Source organism: Vigna unguiculata, chromosome 1 (genome assembly GCF_037176805.1).
Source record: "Vigna unguiculata cultivar grain cowpea cultivar isolate G323 ecotype 2 chromosome 1, ASM3717680v1, whole genome shotgun sequence".
NCBI lineage: Eukaryota > Viridiplantae > Streptophyta > Magnoliopsida > Fabales > Fabaceae > Vigna > Vigna unguiculata.
The window spans coordinates 26717512-26738655 of record NC_140792.1 but is presented as its reverse complement, the minus strand read 5'-3'; the positions used below and the strand labels follow the sequence as shown (position 1 = coordinate 26738655).

Below are 21144 nucleotides of genomic sequence, written 5' to 3'. Positions count from 1 at the left end.
ATCTATTGAGTCTAATACTTCACCATCTACTGAGTCTAGTCATGTTGCTTCACCATAAATAACTGGAGAAAAAGTGTAATCCATCTACTGTAAGTATATACTCGTGAAGAAGAAGGTTTTTTATTCAATCACCACAACATGAATATGAATCTATACCTAAAATACCTGACATTAATGAAGAACAAAATATGTCAGCCATTAAAGTTTGGGACCTTCCAATTGCATTAAGGAAAGGTGTTAGAGGATGTACTCAAAAACCAAGGTACCCATTGTCACACTTTGTGTCTTATGACAAACTATCCAGTAATCACCAAAGCTTTCTTGGTCGTCTAAATACTGCCATTGTTCCAAAAACTATGGATGAGGCATGGAATAGTAAGAATTGGAAAAATGCTATGAAGGTTGAAATGGTTGCTCTAGAAAAGAACAAAACTTGGAAATTGGTGGATCTACCTGAAGGAAAAAATCTTGTTGGATGTAGGCGGGTGTTCACTATTAAATCCAAGGCAGATGGGAGATTAGAAAGGTACAAGGCAAGGTTAGTAGGTAAGAGTACTCAAACATATGGGGTTGACTATCATGAAACTATTTTACTTGTTGCAAAAATGAATAGTGTCAGAATTTATTGTCTCAAGCAACTAATTATGAATAACGATAAATAGTTTTGCAACAATTTGATGTCACAAATGCCTTTCTGCATGTAAATCTTGAGGAAGAAATTTACATGGAGGTCTCACCTGAGTTTAAAGTCGAGGAGAGAAAGGTGTGTAAACCATGGAAAGTACTCTATCGACTGAAACAATCACTTAGAGAATGGTTTGACAGGTTTATTATTGTAATGAAGATCGTGGGGTACAAGAAAAGCCAAGGTGACCATATATTGTTTATTAAGCATTCAACTTCAGGGGAATTACTGCACTAAGATGATACAGCTGTAACTGAAAATGATGAGGTAGGAACGAAAGCCTTAAAAAAATGTTTGATAACAGAATTTGAAATTAAGGAGTTAGGTAGATTGAAATATTTTTTGGGCATTGAAGTGGCTCATTCCCATCATGGTATTTTCATCTCTAAACAAAAGTATGTGCTGTATTTATTGGCTAAAAGTGGTAAATTAGGACGCAAACCAACAGAGACACCTTTCAAACAAATTCACAAACTTGGTGAATAAATTGAAGATGTAGTTGTGGATAGACAATCTTATCAAAGGCTGGTCATGAAATTGATCTACTTGTGTCACACTAGGCCAACGTTATGGAGTTCTAAGTCAGTTCATGCATACTTCAAAAGGAGCTCATCTCAAAATTGTTTATCACATTCTACCGGACTTGAAAGAAACTCCTGGAAAAGGAATTTTATTTACAAAGGGGAATGAGATGATCTTAGAAGCCTACACAAACTCTGACTATGCAGGTTCTATAGATGACAGAAGATCTATCTCTAGATATTGCACTTCTCTTAGAGGAAATTTAGTCAATTGAAGGAGCAAAAGACAAAATATTGTGGTGAGATCAAGTAGGGTTTAGAGCCATGGCCTTAGGGATTTGAGAAATACTATGGTTAAAGATAACTTTAGAAGAACTGAGTATTGATTGGAAGAAGCCTATGAGACTGTATTATGATAACAAGTTAGGAATAAATATTGCAGATAATTTAGTGCAACATGAGAGAACTGGACCTGTTGAAGTAGATCAACACATCATAAAAGGAGAAATTGGGTAACAGCACAATATGTACACCATTTGTATCCTTTGGAAATCAACTTGCATATGTATTGACAAAAGGGCCAAGTGGTGTTACATTTTAGTCTAGTGTTGGCAAATTGGGAATGTTGAGAATAAAGAAAATAGGGATTGAGATTAATCTTCCTTGTGTATAAACCACACATAGGGTAATCTATTTATAATAGAGAGAGGTACAAGTAAAAAGAGTAACTGAAAATAAAAAGATTAAATAGAAGATATTGTTTGATATTGTGGTTATCAATATCTAACAATATCTTAATAATATCAAACAATATCTAACACTCCCCCTCAAGCTGGAGCATACAAATCGTATGTGCCAAGCTTGTTACAAATATAATCAATTCTAGGCCCTCGTAAAGACTTAGTAAAAATATTTGCTAACTGATCACTTGAGTTAACAAATTCAGTCTTGATGTCTCCAGACAAAACCTTTTCTCGAATGAAATGACAATCAATCTCAATGTGTTTGGTCCTCTCATGAAAGACAGGATTAGAGCTAATATGAAGAGCAGCCTGATTGTCACACACAAGTGTCATTTGAGTAACATCTCCAAATTGTAACTCTTGAAGCAATTGCTTGAGCCAAACAAGTTCACAGGCAGCTGAGGCCATAGCTCTATATTCTGATTCTGCACTGGATCTTGCTACAACACTCTGTTTCTTACTTTTCCACGAGATCAAGTTACCACCAATGGAGACACAATATCCAGATGTAGATCTTCTATCAGAAGGAGATCCTGCCCAATCAGCATCTGAATAGCAAACAACTCTTGTATGGTTATTAGAACCATATAACAATCCTTTTCCAGGGGATCTTTTAATATACTTCAAGATACGAATGACTGCATTCCAATGATCTTCACATGGGGAAATAAGAAATTGGCTTACCACACTGACTGCAAAAGAAATGTCAGGACGAGTAACGATAAGATAATTTAATTTTCCAACTAATCTTCTATACTGCTCAAGATCAGATATAGGCTCCCCCTGATTTGGTAGAAGTTTAGTATTGGGATCCATGGGTGTATCAACAGACTTTGAACTCACCAACCCAGTTTTCTCCAGAATATCCATGGCATACTTTCTTTGAGATATAACAGTATCATCATTGGACTGTGCCACCTCGATACCCAAGAAATATTTGAGTTTGCCAAGATCTTTTGTCTGAAAATGGTCACAGATATGTTGTTTCAACTGAGAGATGCCATGGTTGTTACTCCCTGTAAGAACGATGTCATCAACATATACTATCAAATAAACACATCCAGCACTCGAGTGTTGATAAAAAACAGAATGATCTGTTTCACACCGAGTCATACCAAATTGTTGAACAACATTGCTAAACTTTCCAAACCAGGCCCTAGGAGATTGTTTTAGGCCATATAGTGATTTGCGAAGACGACATACCATCCCAGAAGACTCCCCCTGAGCAACAAACCCAGGAGGTTGCTCCATATAGATTTCTTCTTGCAAATCACCATTGAGGAAAGCATTTTTAACATCCAGTTGATAAAGAGGCCATTGTTGAAGAGCAGCCATGGCGATAAATAAACGAACAGAAGCCATCTTTGCCACGGGGGAAAAAGTATCGCCATAATCCAAACCAAAAATTTGAGTATAACCTTTGGCCACAAGACGAGCTTTGAAGCGATCAATAGTACCATCAGGTCCAACTTTGATAGCAAACACCCACTTGCAACCAACAACAGATTTCCCAGACATAATGGGACCAAATCCCAAGTTCCACTGTTATGAAGAGCATTTAGTTCATCAATCATGGCCTGACGCCAACCAGGATGGCTAAAGCTTCACGGACAGTTTTCGGAATGGTCACAGAAGAAAGAGAGGAAAGACATGTATAAAAAGGTAATGACAAGCGATGATAACTCAAAGCAATATAATAGGAAGAGGGATTACGGGTAGAACGCATACCTTTTCGGAGGGCAATGGGAAGGTCAGACTCAAGTGTCAGAGCCGGAGGAGACAGAGCAGTTGGCACTTGAGTGGAGTCACATGGTGGTAGTTGTGATCGGTTTCGGCGACTATAAATCTGAAGAGGTGGTGGAGAAGCAGACTGTGGAGCAGGAACCGATGGTGAAGAAGACACAGTAAGAGGGTCACAAACAAGAGGAACATTAAAGGTATTAGAAGAGGTGTCAGGACTAGATGGAGGTAGAGGTGAAGTTTGACTCTTAAAATAAAGGGAGAACTCATCAAAGGTGACATCTGCAGACACAAAATAACGATTAAGAAAAGGAGAAAAACATTTGTATCCTTTTTGTGATCTTGTAAACCCTAAGAAAACACACTTATGTGATCTAGGAGAAAGCTTGTCAAGACCAGGACTGAAATTATGAACAAAACATGTAGACCCGAAAACTCTTAGAGGTAAGGGATGAAGAGGGTCATGAGGAAATAAAATGGAATGAGGGATGTTATTCTTTAAAACCGAAGAAGGCATGCGATTAATAAGATAACATGCAGTAAGAATAGCATCACCCCAAAAATGTTCAGGAACCGCTCCATGAATTAAAAGAGTGCGAGTGGTTTCAATAAGATGTCTATTTTTACGTTCAGCTACACCATTTTGTTGAGGGGTATAAGCACAAGAAGTTTGATGCAGAATACCGTGAGAAGCCATAAATTGTTTAAAAGAATGAGAAAGATATTCACGGCCATTATCACTGCGCAAAACTCTAATAGAAACACTGAACTGAGTTTTAATTTCATGAAAAAAAGATGGAAAGATATGAAATAAATCCGAACGATGCTTCATTAAAAATAACCAAGTACATCTAGAATAATCATCAATGAAAGTAACAAAATATTGAAAACCTAATGTAGATTTAACGCGGCTAGGACCCCAAATGTCAGAGTGAACCAAGGCAAAAGGGGATGAAGCACCACGTGTGACACTACGAGGAAAGGAAGTACGACTATGTTTGCCTAATTGGCATGACTCACACACCAAATGAGATAAGTTGGACAAGGCAGGGACAAGCTGCTGTAACTTAGCAAGGCTTGGATGACCTAACTGAGCATGAAGAAGAGAGGGAGACTCCATAACTGCACCAACTTGTGTAGAAGGACGGAGATGATAAAGACCATGAGACTCACATCCTGTGCCAATCACCTGTTTCAAACTCCGGTCCTGTAAACACACAGAATTGTGGGTAAAAGAAACAACACAATCAAGAGAACGAGTTAGACGACTGATGGACAACAGGTTAAAAGGAGACCCAGGGACATAAAGAACATTATCAATGATTAAAGATGGGAAAAGTTTAACCGTGCCAATACCATGAGATGAGACTCTAGAACCATCAGCCAGTGTAACAGAAGGTAAATGATTAGGAGAGGATAAAGAGGAGAACAAAGATTTGTTACCAGTAATATGATCAGTGGCTCCTGAATCAAACACCCAAGGACCAAGAGAAGAAGATCGAGTCAGACCAACAAAAGATGTACCTGTGTGAGCGATAGATGCAGTGGAACTAGAAGACTCATGATCCTTATACCATTTGAGAAATTTGTTGAACATAACAGGTGTATCAGGTGAAACAGAAGGAGGATCCCAGTAGAGGAAGGTGGGGAAAGGTTGGTCTGAACAACTGCAGCAGAGCGAGGAGGACGTCCATGCAATGCATAACACCTGTCAATCTTGTGACCTGGCTTGCCACAATGTTCAGACTCATGTAATGCATAACACTTGTCAATCTTGTGACCGAGCTTGCCACAATGGTCACACTTAGGACGCCCTTTTCCCTGTTTGCGAAGGCGAGTCCGGTCATCGCGGTGAGATACCAATGCAGAAGAATCATCAACAGAAGCAGGTGTATCAGTGTTAGGTTGTTCTGGTACACACAAAAGAGTAGAGCATGTTGAAGTTAAGGTGGGGACAACCGGGGAACCCAAAATTTGATCACGAAAATGTGAATATTTATCAGCAAGCCCGTGTAATGCTCCGAGCATGAAGAACTTTAAGCGTTGTTCGATCTCCGTGGCAGAGTCGGGGGAAGGAGGCAATAATTCATTGAATTCATGAAATAGAGCATGAATTTTGCCCATATAATCAGTCATAGAGTCTTGATGTTTAGAGGAAATAAGCGTTGCAAATTTAGAACAGACACCATAGAGACGTTTAGTATTATTGGTGTATAATAACTTGGCATGCTCCCAGATTTGAGCACATGTTTCGTAGGAACGAAAAAGTTGTTTTAACGAAGGATCAAGAGTACCCTTAAGAACCACACATAATTGAGCATCAATGGTTTCCCAACGGTCGTTCTCAACAGGAGTGAGAGTAGATGCTTTCGGGGCAAGATGATCAAGATACCTCTGACTCTTAAGCCATAAGCGGACGTCTGATGACCATGTGGCATAATTATGGCCAGTTAACTTGTCAATGGATAAGTGTACATTAACATAGTTAGTGTAGATGGACGGGTCAGACACACTAGAAGAGTTTTCAGAATGGGAAGAGGCAGCAGAAGACGCCATGGAGGAGGCACGGCTTCAAGGTTGCCGGTCAGAATTGGCACTCCAGCAACAGAGGTCCGGCGGCGGTGGTCTGGCTGGGTCCGGCGAAGGTCCGGCGGCGATCTGGCAGAGGCGGCGGCTCCAGTGGCGACGACAGAGGCAGAGGCAACGGCGATGAAAAGAGAAGATACCTTAAGCTCTATACCATGTTGAGAATAAAGAAAATAGGGATTGAGATTAATCTCCCTTGTGTATAAACCACACATAAGGTAATCTATTTATAATAGAGAGAGGTACAAGTAAAAAGAGTAACTGAAAATAAAAAGATTAAATAGAAGATATTGTTTGATATTTTGGTCATCAATATCTAACAATATCTTAATAATATCAAACAATATCTAACAGGGAACGAATGACATCCACTCACCAACTTGAGGGGGAGTGTAGAATTTCATGATTTATGTTGCAGTTAATATTTCCTTGTACAGTTTTAATTACATAATTAGGAGATTTATTGTACAGATCATTGATCCTAAATTGTAGGAATAGTTTATATTTATCATAAATTAGAATTTTCAGTTATTAAGATTTTGTATTCTATTTAGGAGCAATTGCTCCTCTATCAAGAATATTAGAAACATTTTTCTAACATTTAGAAATGTTTAATTGATGTATAAATGAGAAAGAAATATTTCAATTTTCAATTGCTTTCCGAAACGGATTTATTCCCAATGTTGTCAATAAATTATGCCTACCCAATTTTTTTTGGCAGTGTGCAGTTTTGGCTGTTAGTGTATTTGGCTAGAGCAGTTTTCCTGCATTTTGTCTAATGTCATTCATGGAAAATGTCCCTGCTGCTGTGTGATTTAGATTTTCATAATTGGCAATACTTCAATAACAACCTATTTTGTAGGTCCAAGGCAAATATTACTACAGAATAGACCCCTTAGGGGAGGGTGCTAAGTGGCGTCGTACTCTTGGCCAGGAAATATATTCTCCACTTCTGTTAGCCTTTGCTGAAAAGGTGAAATTCAATACTGGAAACGAAGTAGTTCTTAAACAGATATCTACTTTTTATTTGATAAATTGTGAATATTTAGAATTATATCAGGTACTAAGGGTCTATTTCATTGTGCAGGATGATAAAGATGACTGGACGAATTCCCATGTATTAACATTTTCAGGAATAGATTCTTCTTATGCATTACCTGATAATATCGCTATTATAACATTACAGGTATATATGTCTTCAGCTTAAAGGGATTTCCTTATCCCCAATAGTATTAGTTCAGTAACTAACAAGTGAATTTACAGGGCCAATACAATGATGGTAACAAAACTTTGTTTTTTTTGTCTTGTGTGTGAGGAAGTGCACATATGTTAGGCCATCAAGATCAGAAGAAGGGTGGAAACAGAGAGAAAGAGAAAAAGAAACCAAGGAACATTGAATTCACCAAAAAGAATTTCTGTTAATGGATACACATGTTTTTTACCTTCTTGTTATAACTAACGAATACACATTACTGATGATATAACCAATATTCTAACCACTGTTGTGAAATGTATATAACTTTTATTGAATATATTGGAATTGTTCAGATTCAACAACTGATGGCTAAGAAAACAATGAGAAACTATACTCTAAAATTTTTTCCGGAACTCGTAGCACAAATTGAAACCTGAGAATCAAAGGGTTGAGAAATTAATCAGTAAAACCACAACACATGTTACTTGTTGTATAACAATAACACCTTACCCCACTTAATGATCTATTTTCCTTCTAGATAGACCTTCAATTTTGCAACCTCTTGGTTCCTAACAATTTATGAAATCTGTTATGCTGAAATTCTATTTTTTGTAATATATCTATGTTCTTGAACTTTGCAGGAACTTGAAGATGGGAGGGTTCTTCTACGGTTAGCACATCTATATGAGGTCTCGACTTCATCTTATGTAGCATTTCTCTCAAGTTTTTCTTTGACTTCAGATTGGAAATGAGAAGTTGTAATGTTTTATTGGTACCATTGCTCTTGTATGTTTATTTCATGATCTTTGCTGGAATGAAGTATAAGCCTTGGCATTGAAAATAAAGTGCACCAATTAATACATGAATGAAGGGAATGCATTCCTATCTCAAAACTGCACAAGTTTTGTATAGAGATGGGTTCCTGCCATTGTGATTGTTTGCCAACTAAATAAATACATCATAGTTGTTACTTATGAATATGAATATGAATACTGTAATTAATAGTTAATAGAATATGAATTTGCTTCATGCTTTGGTCCCTAATTCTCTTGGTCCGTCAAATTAATGCACAGATTGAAGAAGACAAGGATCTCTCTGTATTGGCAACTGTGGAGCTTAAAAAGCTCTTCCCTGGGAGGAAGGTAAGTGATAGGTTTCATGAGAGTATACAATTTTTTATCTCTTTTCTTAGCTTGTTTTCTAACTCAAGTTCTTTCCTTGAAAAATAGATCAAAGAGGTAAAGGAGATGAGCTTATCTGCCAATCAAGAAAGAACAGAGATGGAGAAAAAGAGACTTCATTGGAAAGTAGAAGGCTCTTCTGGAAACAGACATGTTTCCAGGGGAGGACCCGTTGATCCAAAAGAGCTAAAGGTGGAGCTTTCTCCAATGGAAATCCGCACTTTTACCATTTATTTTGATGGTGTTTCAGACCAACCTTTTTATGCAGTGTAGAGCAAAATCACTAGTCCAAGTCCTTGCTTTTGAACAAGTATATTGGTATGACACAAATATTAATGTTTCATATACTAGATGTTTTGCATAATACCATATCTTGCTTGAAGACTAATATAGCCTATTTCTTTCATTCTCTTATTTGTGTAGTTTTGTTATAAAATAAAGTGATGAGACTATAATGCAACCCTAACAAACAATTAGTTGCAAATTTTTAAAACCCTATTTTCCATGTCGTGATTCACGGAAGCTGCGCCGAAGACCTTGCTCCAACTGTTGCTGGATTTTTTCCTTCTTCCGCAAGTTGTAATGGTTGTGAACGTTGAGTTGTTGCTGGATTTTTTGTTGTTCTCTCCTTCTACTGTCTTTTCTTATTCTTTTATCTATTACAGATTAATTTTGCTCTTTAAAGTGTATTTCTTGTTAGATTCCGAGATCCTCAAAAAATATGGAAAAGTTTTGTTGTATCCTTAGAAGTTTGTGCAATACAATATGAATAAGTTTTTAAGGACAATAATCATTAACGCCTCATGAATCAAGTTTTATTGGAATTTTAGTATGATTGTACAACAATCTTAAGAATTTATGGTTAACATCAACAACAACTTAATTCGAAAAATCAAAATATTCTTTGGAACTCAAACGATCTTTGCGAAAACATTCTCGGATGTGTCAAAAATTGAGGTATTCTCTAGATAGAACTTTCGGTGTTGGCAAGAACTTGTCTCTACCATGTTAGACATGTATGGAATTGTTTCTGTTCTTACATCTTCATCTTCAAAACCCGACTCCAATATCCCTTCAAAACAAGTTAAAGACTGGATTTATGTGAACAAGGCATGTCGACACACTTTACCTAGTGTCTTGTATAATGAGTTGTTCGATGTGTACTGCTTATATAAGGAAGCGAAATACATTGAAATACATTTGAGATTCGTTGATTTTCAAATATACTACTGAAGACTTCGTCCGAAAAAGATTTGTCATAGAAAACTACTATAATAGATATCAAAAGAGAAAAGGTGAATTCAATACAAGAAATTTAATGAAGAAAGAAACAATTTAGGCTCAATTTCATAAGATTTTTTTTGTCTATGCTTTTTTTTTTTGCTTTTATTAATATATAATGATAATTACGTAATATAAAAACATAGTTACATATTTTATATGATAAAAATATATTATTTCATCTAAAATTAACATTATAAAAATATTAAATAAAACAATTGATGAAATTTTTTGTCCACACAATTTTTCAAAGATTTCCAAAATTATTATCTTTCTATATAAATATTAAATATTGATATGTTAATTTTTTTTTCTTAGATTTTAATATAAGACATATTCCACACCTACTATTATTATTATTTTTTTCTTTAATCAACTTAATTTCTCCGTATTTCTTTTTAACATTATTTAAAGAAAATAAAAAAGAAACACATTGACAATATTTTAAAAAGGGTTAAAAGCGAAATTAGAATTATATTTTTTAAACTTTGACAAATTGTTATCTTTAATTCTAAAATTGAATATATATAATTATCTGTGTTAAGTTTTTTTACATGTGATATATTTTGGGTTGACATTTATATTATTTATATCCTTAATACACTTTAGTTCAAATGTCATTTTATGCTGTTTAACATATAAAAAGAATCTAACAATATTAAAAATACTATATTTATTTATTTTTGAAAATTAAGAATCAAACTGTATTTAAACATAAATAAATTTCAATTTTATATTAAAATTAAAGAATAAATATATTTAACCTTTTAGAAGATTAAAAACAATCAACTATATTTTATTAATAATTTCTATTTTTTTAAAATTCAAATAATTTTTTCTTTTCAAATGCATATTATTTACTTTAATATTCATAAAATTAATATTCGTTGGATAATAATTGAAAAAATAACAAGGAAAACAAAGAAAAAAAAAACAAATGAGTCTATTCACTGTTGTGGTGGTGTAAACCCGATATTCGGCGAAGATGCGGCAGCGATACCCACGGAGACCAACACATGAGAAATAAAAGGTTGTGTTTGATTTAATGAAGTTTGGTAAAGTAGAATAGAAGCTGAACCACCAACGAACACACCCCAAACCCTCCTTCCAGAACTTTCATGTCCATCTTGCCCTCACAAACCCAAGCGTCATCTTCGTCCTCTTCATCAGCGCCATCTCCTAACCCTAATCCCCAACATGGCATCGGAAGCCCTCTTCCTCAACAACCTTTCCCTCACCTCTCACCCCCACTCCACCACGCCCTCGGATCTCTCCAGATCTCCGATATCGCAGGTTACTTCTTCGATCTTTCCCATTCCCTTTAAATTCTACGTGGACACGAGGAAATAATCATGATTCGTCACTGCTTCTGTGAAATTGGGGTGTTTTTGTTTTGTTTTGTTTTGTTTAGGAATTGAATGGTCAAGGTAGTGGTTAATTTTTTGTTTGTTTGATTGGTACTATGCTTTTTTAACTGATTAAGTGGTTCAATGTTGTTGTTAGGTTCATCGACTCAAGCTGCCAGAGATTCTGGTGGATCTTCCGAAAAGGTAATTGTTGTTCTGATTATCTAGGATTGTTTTGTGGAAGCTTATGGCCTGGTAGAAGTGTAGAAATGTGTTTGGGTATCTGTTGGTTACTATTTTGTTCCCTTGTGTGGCTTTTAGGTGACAGAATTAGGGTCTCCAAGTGGAGTGACGGTTTCACCTCAGCAAAACTCTAGAACACGTTCTAGGAGTCACGGAGGAAGACGGGCAGGAATGGTTTCTTCTCATAGAAACCAACAAGCTCCTGGGTCCCTGGGTTCTCATGGAAGTACCCCTTTGGCAGGGAGGAAATCTCAGACTGTGAACGGAAATTACTTGCTGAATTTTCAATATGACCCGATATCCCGTTCTCAACCACGGGGTCCCCCTCCCCCCCCTGCTGCAAGAAGGCATTGGAAGAGGAAGCCATACAATAAAGATTTGTTTTTGCAGGCAAATTACAAGTTCATGGTATTAGATTCGGGAAATTATACTCCTGAGTCGATGGATCCTGATAAAATGTTGCAGTGGGAAGACATTATATGTGTGACATATTTGACCCCCTTCTCAGTTCAGTGTCCAATTTGTTTGGAGTATCCACTGTGTCCGCAGATAACCTCATGTGGACATATTTTCTGTTTCCCATGTATTATACAATACTTAATGATGGGTGAAGAGGATCACAAAGGTGATATCTGGAAAAGATGTCCTCTGTGTTTCGTGATGATGTCTGCCAAGGATTTATATACAGTTCACATCACAAATGTTAAACAGTATCAAGTAGGAGAAAATGTTGAGTTCACCTTTTTAACTCGGAAAAAGGACTCATTTACTCTGACAAGTAAAAATAAACAAGAGACAAATATCACATCATTTGGTAATGGACACTTCTGTGATCCCTTTTCAAAGTTTACTCTTACATCAGATGTAGATCTCTCAGTGAGACATTCAATATCAGATCTAGATGGTTGGCTGGCCAGAGCAGATTCTGGTCTTGTTGATGACATGGAGAAGCTTCCTTATGTTTGTGCTGCAATGCAGCAACTGGAACAGAGGAAGAGGTATTGGAATGAGCAAAAGTCTAATGACAGTGAAAATTCTAAGCCCATTGATCATGGACATCAGATACAATCCATGGCTACAAATTCTATGGATACTGATGATGAAAACTGTTCTAATGGGTCAAAAACTGCCTCTACTGATTACAGTGACCAAATTAAGGTTTCGATTCTGGAGAAGTCAACTGCTGGAGCCTGTTCTGACCCAACTTTGAATGTGGAGAAAGAACTAATAGAGCAACAAATGAATTTATGTTCTTCATATGAGGAGAAGAGTAGTATTCAAAGGCCAGCAGATGATGGTGTTGTTGAAGAAGTGAAGGGAAATGATTCATACAGTTTCTACCAGGTAACTAATGACAGTTGGTTTTAGTTGTGTTCTGCATCATATCATATGTTTCTTGCTCCATAATTTTCTATTTGGATACAACAAACGTGTCTATAAAGTATGAAATGATTTTTCATATTGAAATCATGTGGAACAATTTGATATTATATAGGGTTCATTTGGTAGGAAGGAGAGAAATAGTTGGCAAATAGTGTGGATGGAAATGAAGAAGGTGAATGGAAATAGGTGAGAAATGAAGTGGAAATACAGGTGTTTGGTTTAAGAGAAAAAAGAGGTAAATATTTAATGAAAAATAGGCGGGAAATAGAGTGAAAATAACTAGGTGTCCTCTAATATCATTTTAATTTCTCTCCTCCCTCGTTTTCCCTCTACCGAATGCACCCTTTTTATTTCCCACCAATTTCTTTTCTCTGCATTCTATATCTCCTTCACCAAACAAGGGTGTAGTAAGACATTTTCACTCAATTTTTCTCTTTGAAAGTGGTCGGCTTGACTGAAGATAAATTAGGATTATAAGGATTTGTGTAGATGCATGAAGACATTAACTATGTTACTATTTTGTACCAAAGCTTTGGAAGTTCTGATGCCTGTTTAGTTGGATGGCGGCATTAATACCTCACACTTTGGCATACATGTTTCATCAAACATGAGATTTGGGGTGTGTTTGAGTAGACAATTTAATTAGAAACTTACTAAATAAAGGCTTATCATCTAAACATGTATGCATGAGTTGTCAATAATTAACAAGGAAATAAGCTTAATTAATTTTTATAGAACTTCTAATCGCTTTTTATAAGTAGTCTTGGAGAGCTTATTGAAATAAGCTGAAAGCAACTTGTGGACATATGATAAGCTATTTTCATAAGCTTTGCTTACACGTTTGTCATAAGATATTCCCTACAAATATGTTCTTTCTTAGAGGGAATGGGACAAAATCAGTTTATGGGTGAGATTAAAATGAACCCCTTGTGTTGTTATCCAATGAGTTGGTGGGGAACCCTGAGAGTTTTCGCCTATTAATCTTTCAACTTTAAAGTTCTCAAGGAAATCAAAATGAGTATCTGTTAAAGAAAGCAACTTGTGATAGGATCCCTAGAATCTGGCCACCGTTTCCTACTTAAAGGCTTATTTATTCATAAAATCCAATTATAAATGGAAAAATGAGCTGCTTTTGATTCTATACTTGGTTTGGGAATAACTTCTTTTGATGTTCTTCATTGTGTCCTAAAGATGTAATTTTCCATAGCGGTCGGTTATAGTTATTGTGCTGGCTTGGTTAATTTACTTGCAACATGTTGACCATGGTCTTTAATTTTCCATTGATTTCAAATTGTCTACCTACCCTATACCCCTTTATTTTGTTGGACTCTCAAGTTGCTATCAGGAATTGCTGTTTTTAGTTTCATTGAGCAATTCCCGAATGCTTTAGGCCTGAAACTAGCTTTAATGATGGCATCTGGATGTTACATGCTCTTGTCTATTTCAGGCTGCTGATGGTCAGCATCTAATTCTTCATCCTCTGAACATGAAGTGTTTGCTCCACCATTACGGGAGCTATGACATGCTTCCACACAGGTTTGAACAAAATCAAATTATAATTCTCCTATGTGCCGAGAAAATAAGTGGAAAAATGTGTGGTTGGTTTGTGAGCTTAAGATAATATGATATTGGCATAATGTGGAACTTTTATCATTTATAATAGCATTAAATTGAATAATGAAGTCCCAGTTTTGGTTTATGTTTATGTGCACCATACAATAAGAACTTCAAATCATGTTAATATTATTTACGTAAGGTCTACTGTTCCAAAAAAAAAAATGAATACCACCCAAACTACAACGATTTCACCATTTTTATATCCATGACATTCTTATTACATGTACCATTGATTTCGAAATAGAGTTGAACCTTAGTTATAGACTATAAAATAAAGATAGCTTTTAAATATAGTGAAGTTTGGCTTGTAGTTTTTGCTTCACAGAAACATATTGAGATCTGTTAGAGATATGGTTTGATTATGTTAGAGATATGATTTGATTACATTAAATAGGAATCTATGATATGATTTGATTACATTAAATAGGAATCTATGATATGATTTGATTACATTAAATAGGAATCTATGATATGATTTGATTACATTAAATAGGAATCTATGGTATGATTTGATAGGGAAATATCTAACCAAATTCATGAAATTCATTATATTCCTTCTCGATTTCTCTCTTCTCAATGGGGTACTAGAGTGGTACCATCCCTAACAAGAAGGGAACTTAAATCTCTATTTTCTCTATGGGTCTTGTGTGAGATCGCACATGAACTAGAAATATGACCAAACTATAATATATAACTGGGGTGTAAACTTTACTTTACAAACTGATTGTGAGGTTGATTTAGGCATAAACCCTCTCACTAAGATGGTATCAAAGCCTTTCCTAGTGATGTGTTAGGTTTATTGTGTCACATGTTGTCAGTCTCTAACTTTATTCACATGCTCAATGTCCTCGGTGTGAACACTCAATGTCTTTGTTGTGAAGACTCAATGCTGTTGGTGTGAGGGGATATGTTGAAGATGCTACATCAACTAGAGAAATGGCCAAATTATAGTATAGGGTGCAAACCTAAACCAAATATATAGAAATTAAATTGTCATTTTGTTCAGAAGAAGTTGTTGGTCAAAGAAATTTGCTCGTAATTTGTCAACTCTAATGATCAACTCACTTATTTTGACTAAGTCCTTCAGAGGACATCAAATTCAATTTATAGGTTCCAAAGCTTGGTACATATTGTTATCAAAATATCGAATAACGAAAATTATTGAAGACCCAAAAATGCTTTATGAAAATATGTTGGAAGCCATAATGGGTTATTGGCATTGCGGATTTAAATAAAATAAAATATATTCTAATAAAGAGAATACAATATATAGATGTAGATAATTTTAAAAATTCAATAGTATAATTGTAATTCAAAAACAACGAAAGAAAAGGAATAACCAAAAATAATATCATGTCTAAGAAATTTAAATAACAATAAAATCAAATTAGAACACCACAAATTTCATGCTTAAAACTTAAAATACAACTAAACATAACGAATGAAGGAGCTGCTGGTTCAAAGTGGGTAGGGTAGGATAGACTTGCTGTCCACAGTGGCAGCAGCAAGACTACACAATAATAAAGGAGACCGTTAGTTCAATGTGGATAGGGTGACCTAGGTCAATATTCTATTGTATTTCCTATTGGACATCTATGTGTAGATCATCATATATTTTTGTTTCACTACTGATGCAAGTTTCCTTATAAATGAATGAATCAGCTAAGAGAGAATTGAATTCTCTTGGACATTTTTCATATTTTCCAGTTTCAAGTATATAATATCTTATTATCATATCACTTTTTCATTATAAATATGAGTAATGTGTGTACACCCTTGAAATTCATTATATTCCTTGGTTTCTCTCTTCTCAACATGGTACCAGGGCTGTACCGTCCTCTCCTTGACATGTTTTGTCACTAATCCTCTCAACAAGACCACTGGGAAACACCATGAGAAGTTACACTAACAATATGGGCAGTCTTAATGGACTAATCACTGTTGGGCTCCATCAAAGACCAAATTTTCAGTAGATGTTGCTTTGATCTTATCCATTTCCTCAGAAATGTCGATGCCTACAATAGTAGTAGTGGTAGAAGTTGTCGTTTCAAAATGTATGGGTTTGAGGTATTAGTTGATGTTTAGGATGTTTTGTGTGTATTTATGGTTTAATGTCTTGGTCTTCAATGAACGTCTTTCTATTTGGAGTAGCATCAGTGAGCAACCAAGCGTTAAATTCTTTTTAACCAAAGTTTGGTCATTGCAGAATAAATGGAAGGATTCTACAATTGGAGACAGTCACTCAGTCTGAGGCCATGAGGAGGCGATATCGATTCCTAAGTCATTTTCCATTAACCACAACATTTCAGGTACCTGTTCAAAGAGTTTTATAGTTCCAAGATATTTTTTTCATGATTTATAATAGGTGTTTACTAATTTTGCAGCTTTGTGAAGTTGATTTGAGTGAGTTGTTACCTCCTGAAGCACTGGCTCCATTTATGGATGAAATAAAGAAACGTGCAAATCAGAGGAAACAACTTGCAAAAAAGGTATCAATGTAGCCCATCATATTTTAAAATAATCCTTGACCCACATTAGCATTTCTTAACATGTTTATAAAACATGGTAGTTATGGAAAGGAAATTCTCTTAGAAAGCTAATATTTTTTCAACCTTTTCCATTCATTATTTATTTCATTTGTAAACGTATAGGTTTTTGAATCTAGAGACCCTTTTTTAGATTACAGTTCAATGTGGGTTTTAGAGACCCTTTTATAGATAACTTTTTTGATGGACTAAAACAGTGCTACAAAGCCTTCTAGTTGCAAGTTCATGCTTGCTGTTTTGCCCACTGTTGATATTTTTATTTTTATTTTTTGTTATCATCATATGCCTTTTATTCAAATTTCAAGTATTTGTTTTGTTTTCGAAATTTTGGAATGTGCTTTCCCAGCTATATTTTTGTTTTTAGGAACGGAAGGAAAAAATAAGGGCTGAAGCTACAGATACCTATTCCCTTCCCATATCATTTAGTAGTCAGCTTACATCTCGTGATGATCCTCCAACATTCTCCATGGATGACTTTGAAGGTAATCTGCATTTTGGTTGTTAGAATAAAAGTTCTGCTGTTATTTATTAACAATCCCTCCATACAGTAATTTTTATTGAGGTAGTTCCATAATGAGAACAATAACAGGACTTGAACATATAAATAAGAGATAAGGAAAGAATACACCAGGAAATACTCACACGAGTCAGACATGCTGAAGACACAGTAGCAAAAAAAGATAGTTACATTTGTATGGATAATACTTAAATTCAGTTCCTTAACTCCTACTGTCAAAGTTAGATTTTACCCTGGTGATCTGTGCTGACCTTTATTGCAAGACTTAATTATGTGGATTATTGTAGTGAAACCCCGATTTTAATTGGAACAACACCTAAAAGCCTAAGAAACTGTATTGAAGTTTTGTCTCTTATGGATACCCCTTTCCCCTCCATCTTCATACGCTCGATGTTTGCACCAAAACCATCTCAACTGATATGACATCCTCCTGACTCTTCCCAACAGTTTCCTTGAATTCTCCACTTCCTTAATGGTTCTCCCTGTCCTTTGCAAATTAAACCCTGTCCTCCATTTAGGATAGACCAATCATTGTCTTTAACTTCCTTTGGGCCTAATGTTGATTCTCTATTAGAATGTGGTTGTTTAAAATTCCGTATTGACTAAGTATAAGATCAAATTATAATATATAAATCGGTGCAAATCTCACATTAGAAGCTAGTTTTTGTGAGGTCGAGTTAGGTTTAAAGTTTACTTTTTAAGATGATATCAGAAATATCTTAACAAGGTTTTTTGGGTTTATCATGTCACTTTCTATCAGAATATATTTATTCTCATGCTTGAGATGTCCATTACTTAGCGGGAAGGAGTCTGTTATAGATCTCATCGCCTACAGTCAAATTATAGTGTATGAATGTGTGGACATGTCAACTTATAAGTCAGTTTGTTTTGTAAGATTATGTTAGACTTAAAAGTTTATTTTCTAAGAGTTGACACATTATTGGAAATCTTACTATTGCAGAAATAGTTCTGTGAAAAATGAGTGAATTATGCGTGCTGTACTTGTGTAACCGGTGTTAATTTCCATCATCGCACTGAGGCCTTGCCCTCTTCTGTTTTACTTTTCATTACAGCAGTGTTGTGATATGGTATATGCAATTTATGGTTTTGTGCTATGTGGTGTATACTTGGACAATGTTGTGACATGGTGTATGTAATTTGTGTGTTTTGTTCAGCTCTAGGAAATTCATCTATTTCCTCAAGTCCTCCCGTAGCTGGGGAGAGAAAATCCTTCTCGAATGTCACAAGACTTGGGTTTGCTGCTGCTCATGATTCTCCATCCTTGCAAATTCAAGAAACTAGTGGTCTACACAATAACAATACCACAACTGATTCGTCTGCCCCAACTGGTAATATATGTTTATGCAATTTTATATATTCTGCATGGAAAAATTTTCTAAGTGGTATATAACGGAAGAATGAAGTAGTTGAAGTGCCCAAAAATGTTTTTAACCGTTGTAATTCCGTAGGTTCGAGAAACGGGGAGATACAGTCATACTCGAATGTTATATCAAGAGCAGAATCAAATATAAGCTCGAATGCACCAAAGACTAATGAGTTGGGGAAGAAAGGTAAGAAGCCAAATCGAGTTCTTCTATCAACAGCTGGAGGTAGACGTTATTGATTACTCGGTCAGATGATTCCCAACCACCTAAGCCTAAGCCATACTATTTTCCAGATGATCTCAATTGTAGAATTGTTAACCTTCTATGCATTCACATGTACTTGATGTGCCTCTAATTCACTTTTTAGTTGTAGATAGGTAGACATGTGTGAAGAGAATAAATGTTTTCAACAATAAACAAGCCATGACAGTTGCAACTTTAATTTATTGGATTCAGAATCAATAATGAGCACTCCAAAAAAAAAATAGCAAATGTTATAAAGCATGTATGGCTAATCATTAAAATTTGGTATGTTATATCTTTAATTAAGTATAAAAATGGATTTTATACAACTTGTTTGGAACGTGTAGGTGTACCATCTGTGGTCTCAATGGTTGTTCCAGCTATATTACATTTTAAGAGAACGACAGTTTTTTTCCTGTATTTCATAATTTCAACTTGTATCTTCATAAATAATTTGTATTATGGAATGTAAAAATTAGAATATTTTTTTTATGTTATATATTTTAGAATACAAAATAAAAAATGTATTTTAGATTATATAATTTAAGATATAACTTTTATATTTTGAATTATATCTTTTTTACGATAAAAAATGTATTTCAAATTGTATATTTAATAATATAAAGTAAAAATATATTTTGAATAGTATAATTTAAAATATAAAATTTATATTTTATATTGTATAATTTAGAATACAAAAGCTTATTAATGTTTCAAAATATAATGAAATTTCTATAGGTTTCAGTGACCATTTTCTAATTTGATTATGTAAAAAGAACTTTGATAACATGATCTTTACAATATACTTTTTCATGAAAACGAAATCTACAACGTGAAAAATAAAAATAAAGTAATAATTTCTCAACAGGAGCATGTCGGGTTTTAACATCTATTGAAATTTTGTTCAAATAAAAATTACACACTTTATTTCGTTAAAGTATTCTTGACAAGGCTCATACTAAATAAAATGCTTAAAGATATTTGCATAAACACACTGGAACTCAATTCAATATTAACTTTCTTGAAAATAAACATTCTTGGAAACAAGAGTAGGGTTCAATGCACATCTACACAGAGAATAATACGGTCATTCTTAACAAATTCAAATCCTCTTCTCGGCGTCACTCTAAATCCACCACTTCTCAGCAACTTCAAATCCCCATAAACTAAACAAAATTAAATGTTTGAGTCCAAGCTCCAAGTTTAAAACAAAAGTGACAAATTTCTCTCTAGGGTTCACTCGCGATTGTAAACCAAGCTTCATCATCTTTGATTGAACTCCAATTCTAGGTTAGGGCACAAGGTTACAATGTGAGGAAAGTTAGTGAGATTAAGCAAAGCAAGGTTATAGTGTGAGGGAGAGAAAATACTTCGTGGGGATTGAGGACAAGAAAGAACAAGACTTGGATGCTCACACGATCAAAATTTAATTTTTCAATAATTTATTTATTTGAAATCCATATGTACATGCTTTCAATTACTTACGGATTTAATTACAATTAAATACATATAACATTTTTTAAAAAATTCTTGACTCAACCTACCAAATTTACATGCAAATTTTACATAAGAAAAGGTGAGATGAAACTAATTTACTATTGCATACAAAAACAAATAAATTCATATGTAACTTGATTTTACATATGTATAATAATCCTTATAAAATTCGCATGAAAAACTTAGTTTATTTATTAATTCAAATCTATATATAATTATGAATAGGTAACTATTAGTTTTTATTTGTAGTGTATTTTTATCTTCTCTTCAAGAAATGACTTTAAACATGTTCATGAAAAAATAACTATTGTAATTATTTAGAATGTCTTTTGTATATGTGATAAGTTGCTTATTTCTAGATTTTTTCTTAACTATTTGTGCTATTTTGGATAGGTTTAGAGTGTTAATTAAGAGTTATTAGCTTAGAATTAGTTT

General features: G+C 34.7%; 2 protein-coding genes across 3 annotated transcripts in view; both read left to right on the top strand.

Moving 5' to 3' along the window:
* Window positions 1-9400, top strand: part of LOC114195651 (Glycosyl hydrolase family 38 protein) — a 29719-nt gene extending 20319 nt beyond the window's left edge. The window contains exons 25-30 of one of the 2 annotated variants that reach the window (XM_028086204.2): window positions 7138-7248; window positions 7363-7461; window positions 8112-8159; window positions 8544-8612; window positions 8700-8969; window positions 9075-9400. In XM_028086204.2, coding sequence (XP_027942005.2) covers window positions 7138-7248; window positions 7363-7461; window positions 8112-8159; window positions 8544-8612; window positions 8700-8924 — 552 coding nt within the window. In that variant the 3' untranslated portion in view covers window positions 8925-8969; window positions 9075-9400. Of the gene's footprint in view, window positions 1-7137; window positions 7249-7362; window positions 7462-8111; window positions 8160-8543; window positions 8613-8699; window positions 9040-9074 lie in introns of those variants that run through there. The other variant, XM_028086196.2, reaches the window with a different exon arrangement.
* A 1526-nt stretch (window positions 9401-10926) lies between these two features.
* Window positions 10927-19411, top strand: LOC114181096 (RING/U-box superfamily protein). Its single transcript, XM_028067441.2, has 9 exons — window positions 10927-11225; window positions 11436-11482; window positions 11600-12865; window positions 14352-14440; window positions 16728-16830; window positions 16906-17010; window positions 17432-17549; window positions 18760-18933; window positions 19054-19411. Exons 1-9 carry the CDS (start codon window positions 11051-11053, stop codon window positions 19206-19208), a joined length of 2232 nt encoding a protein of 743 aa, XP_027923242.2. The 5' UTR covers window positions 10927-11050; the 3' UTR covers window positions 19209-19411.
* Window positions 19412-21144: the final 1733 nt, after the last annotated feature.

Bases quoted from the DNA above. Each gene is read 5' to 3' on its own strand.
- LOC114181096 (XM_028067441.2), top strand. From the start codon at position 11,051: ATGTCCATCTTGCCCTCACAAACCCAAGCGTCATCTTCGTCCTCTTCA. The intron at 16,831-16,905 runs GTACCTGTTCAA...CTAATTTTGCAG, and splicing joins CATTAACCACAACATTTCAG to CTTTGTGAAGTTGATTTGAG. The intron at 17,011-17,431 runs GTATCAATGTAG...TTTTGTTTTTAG, and splicing joins GGAAACAACTTGCAAAAAAG to GAACGGAAGGAAAAAATAAG.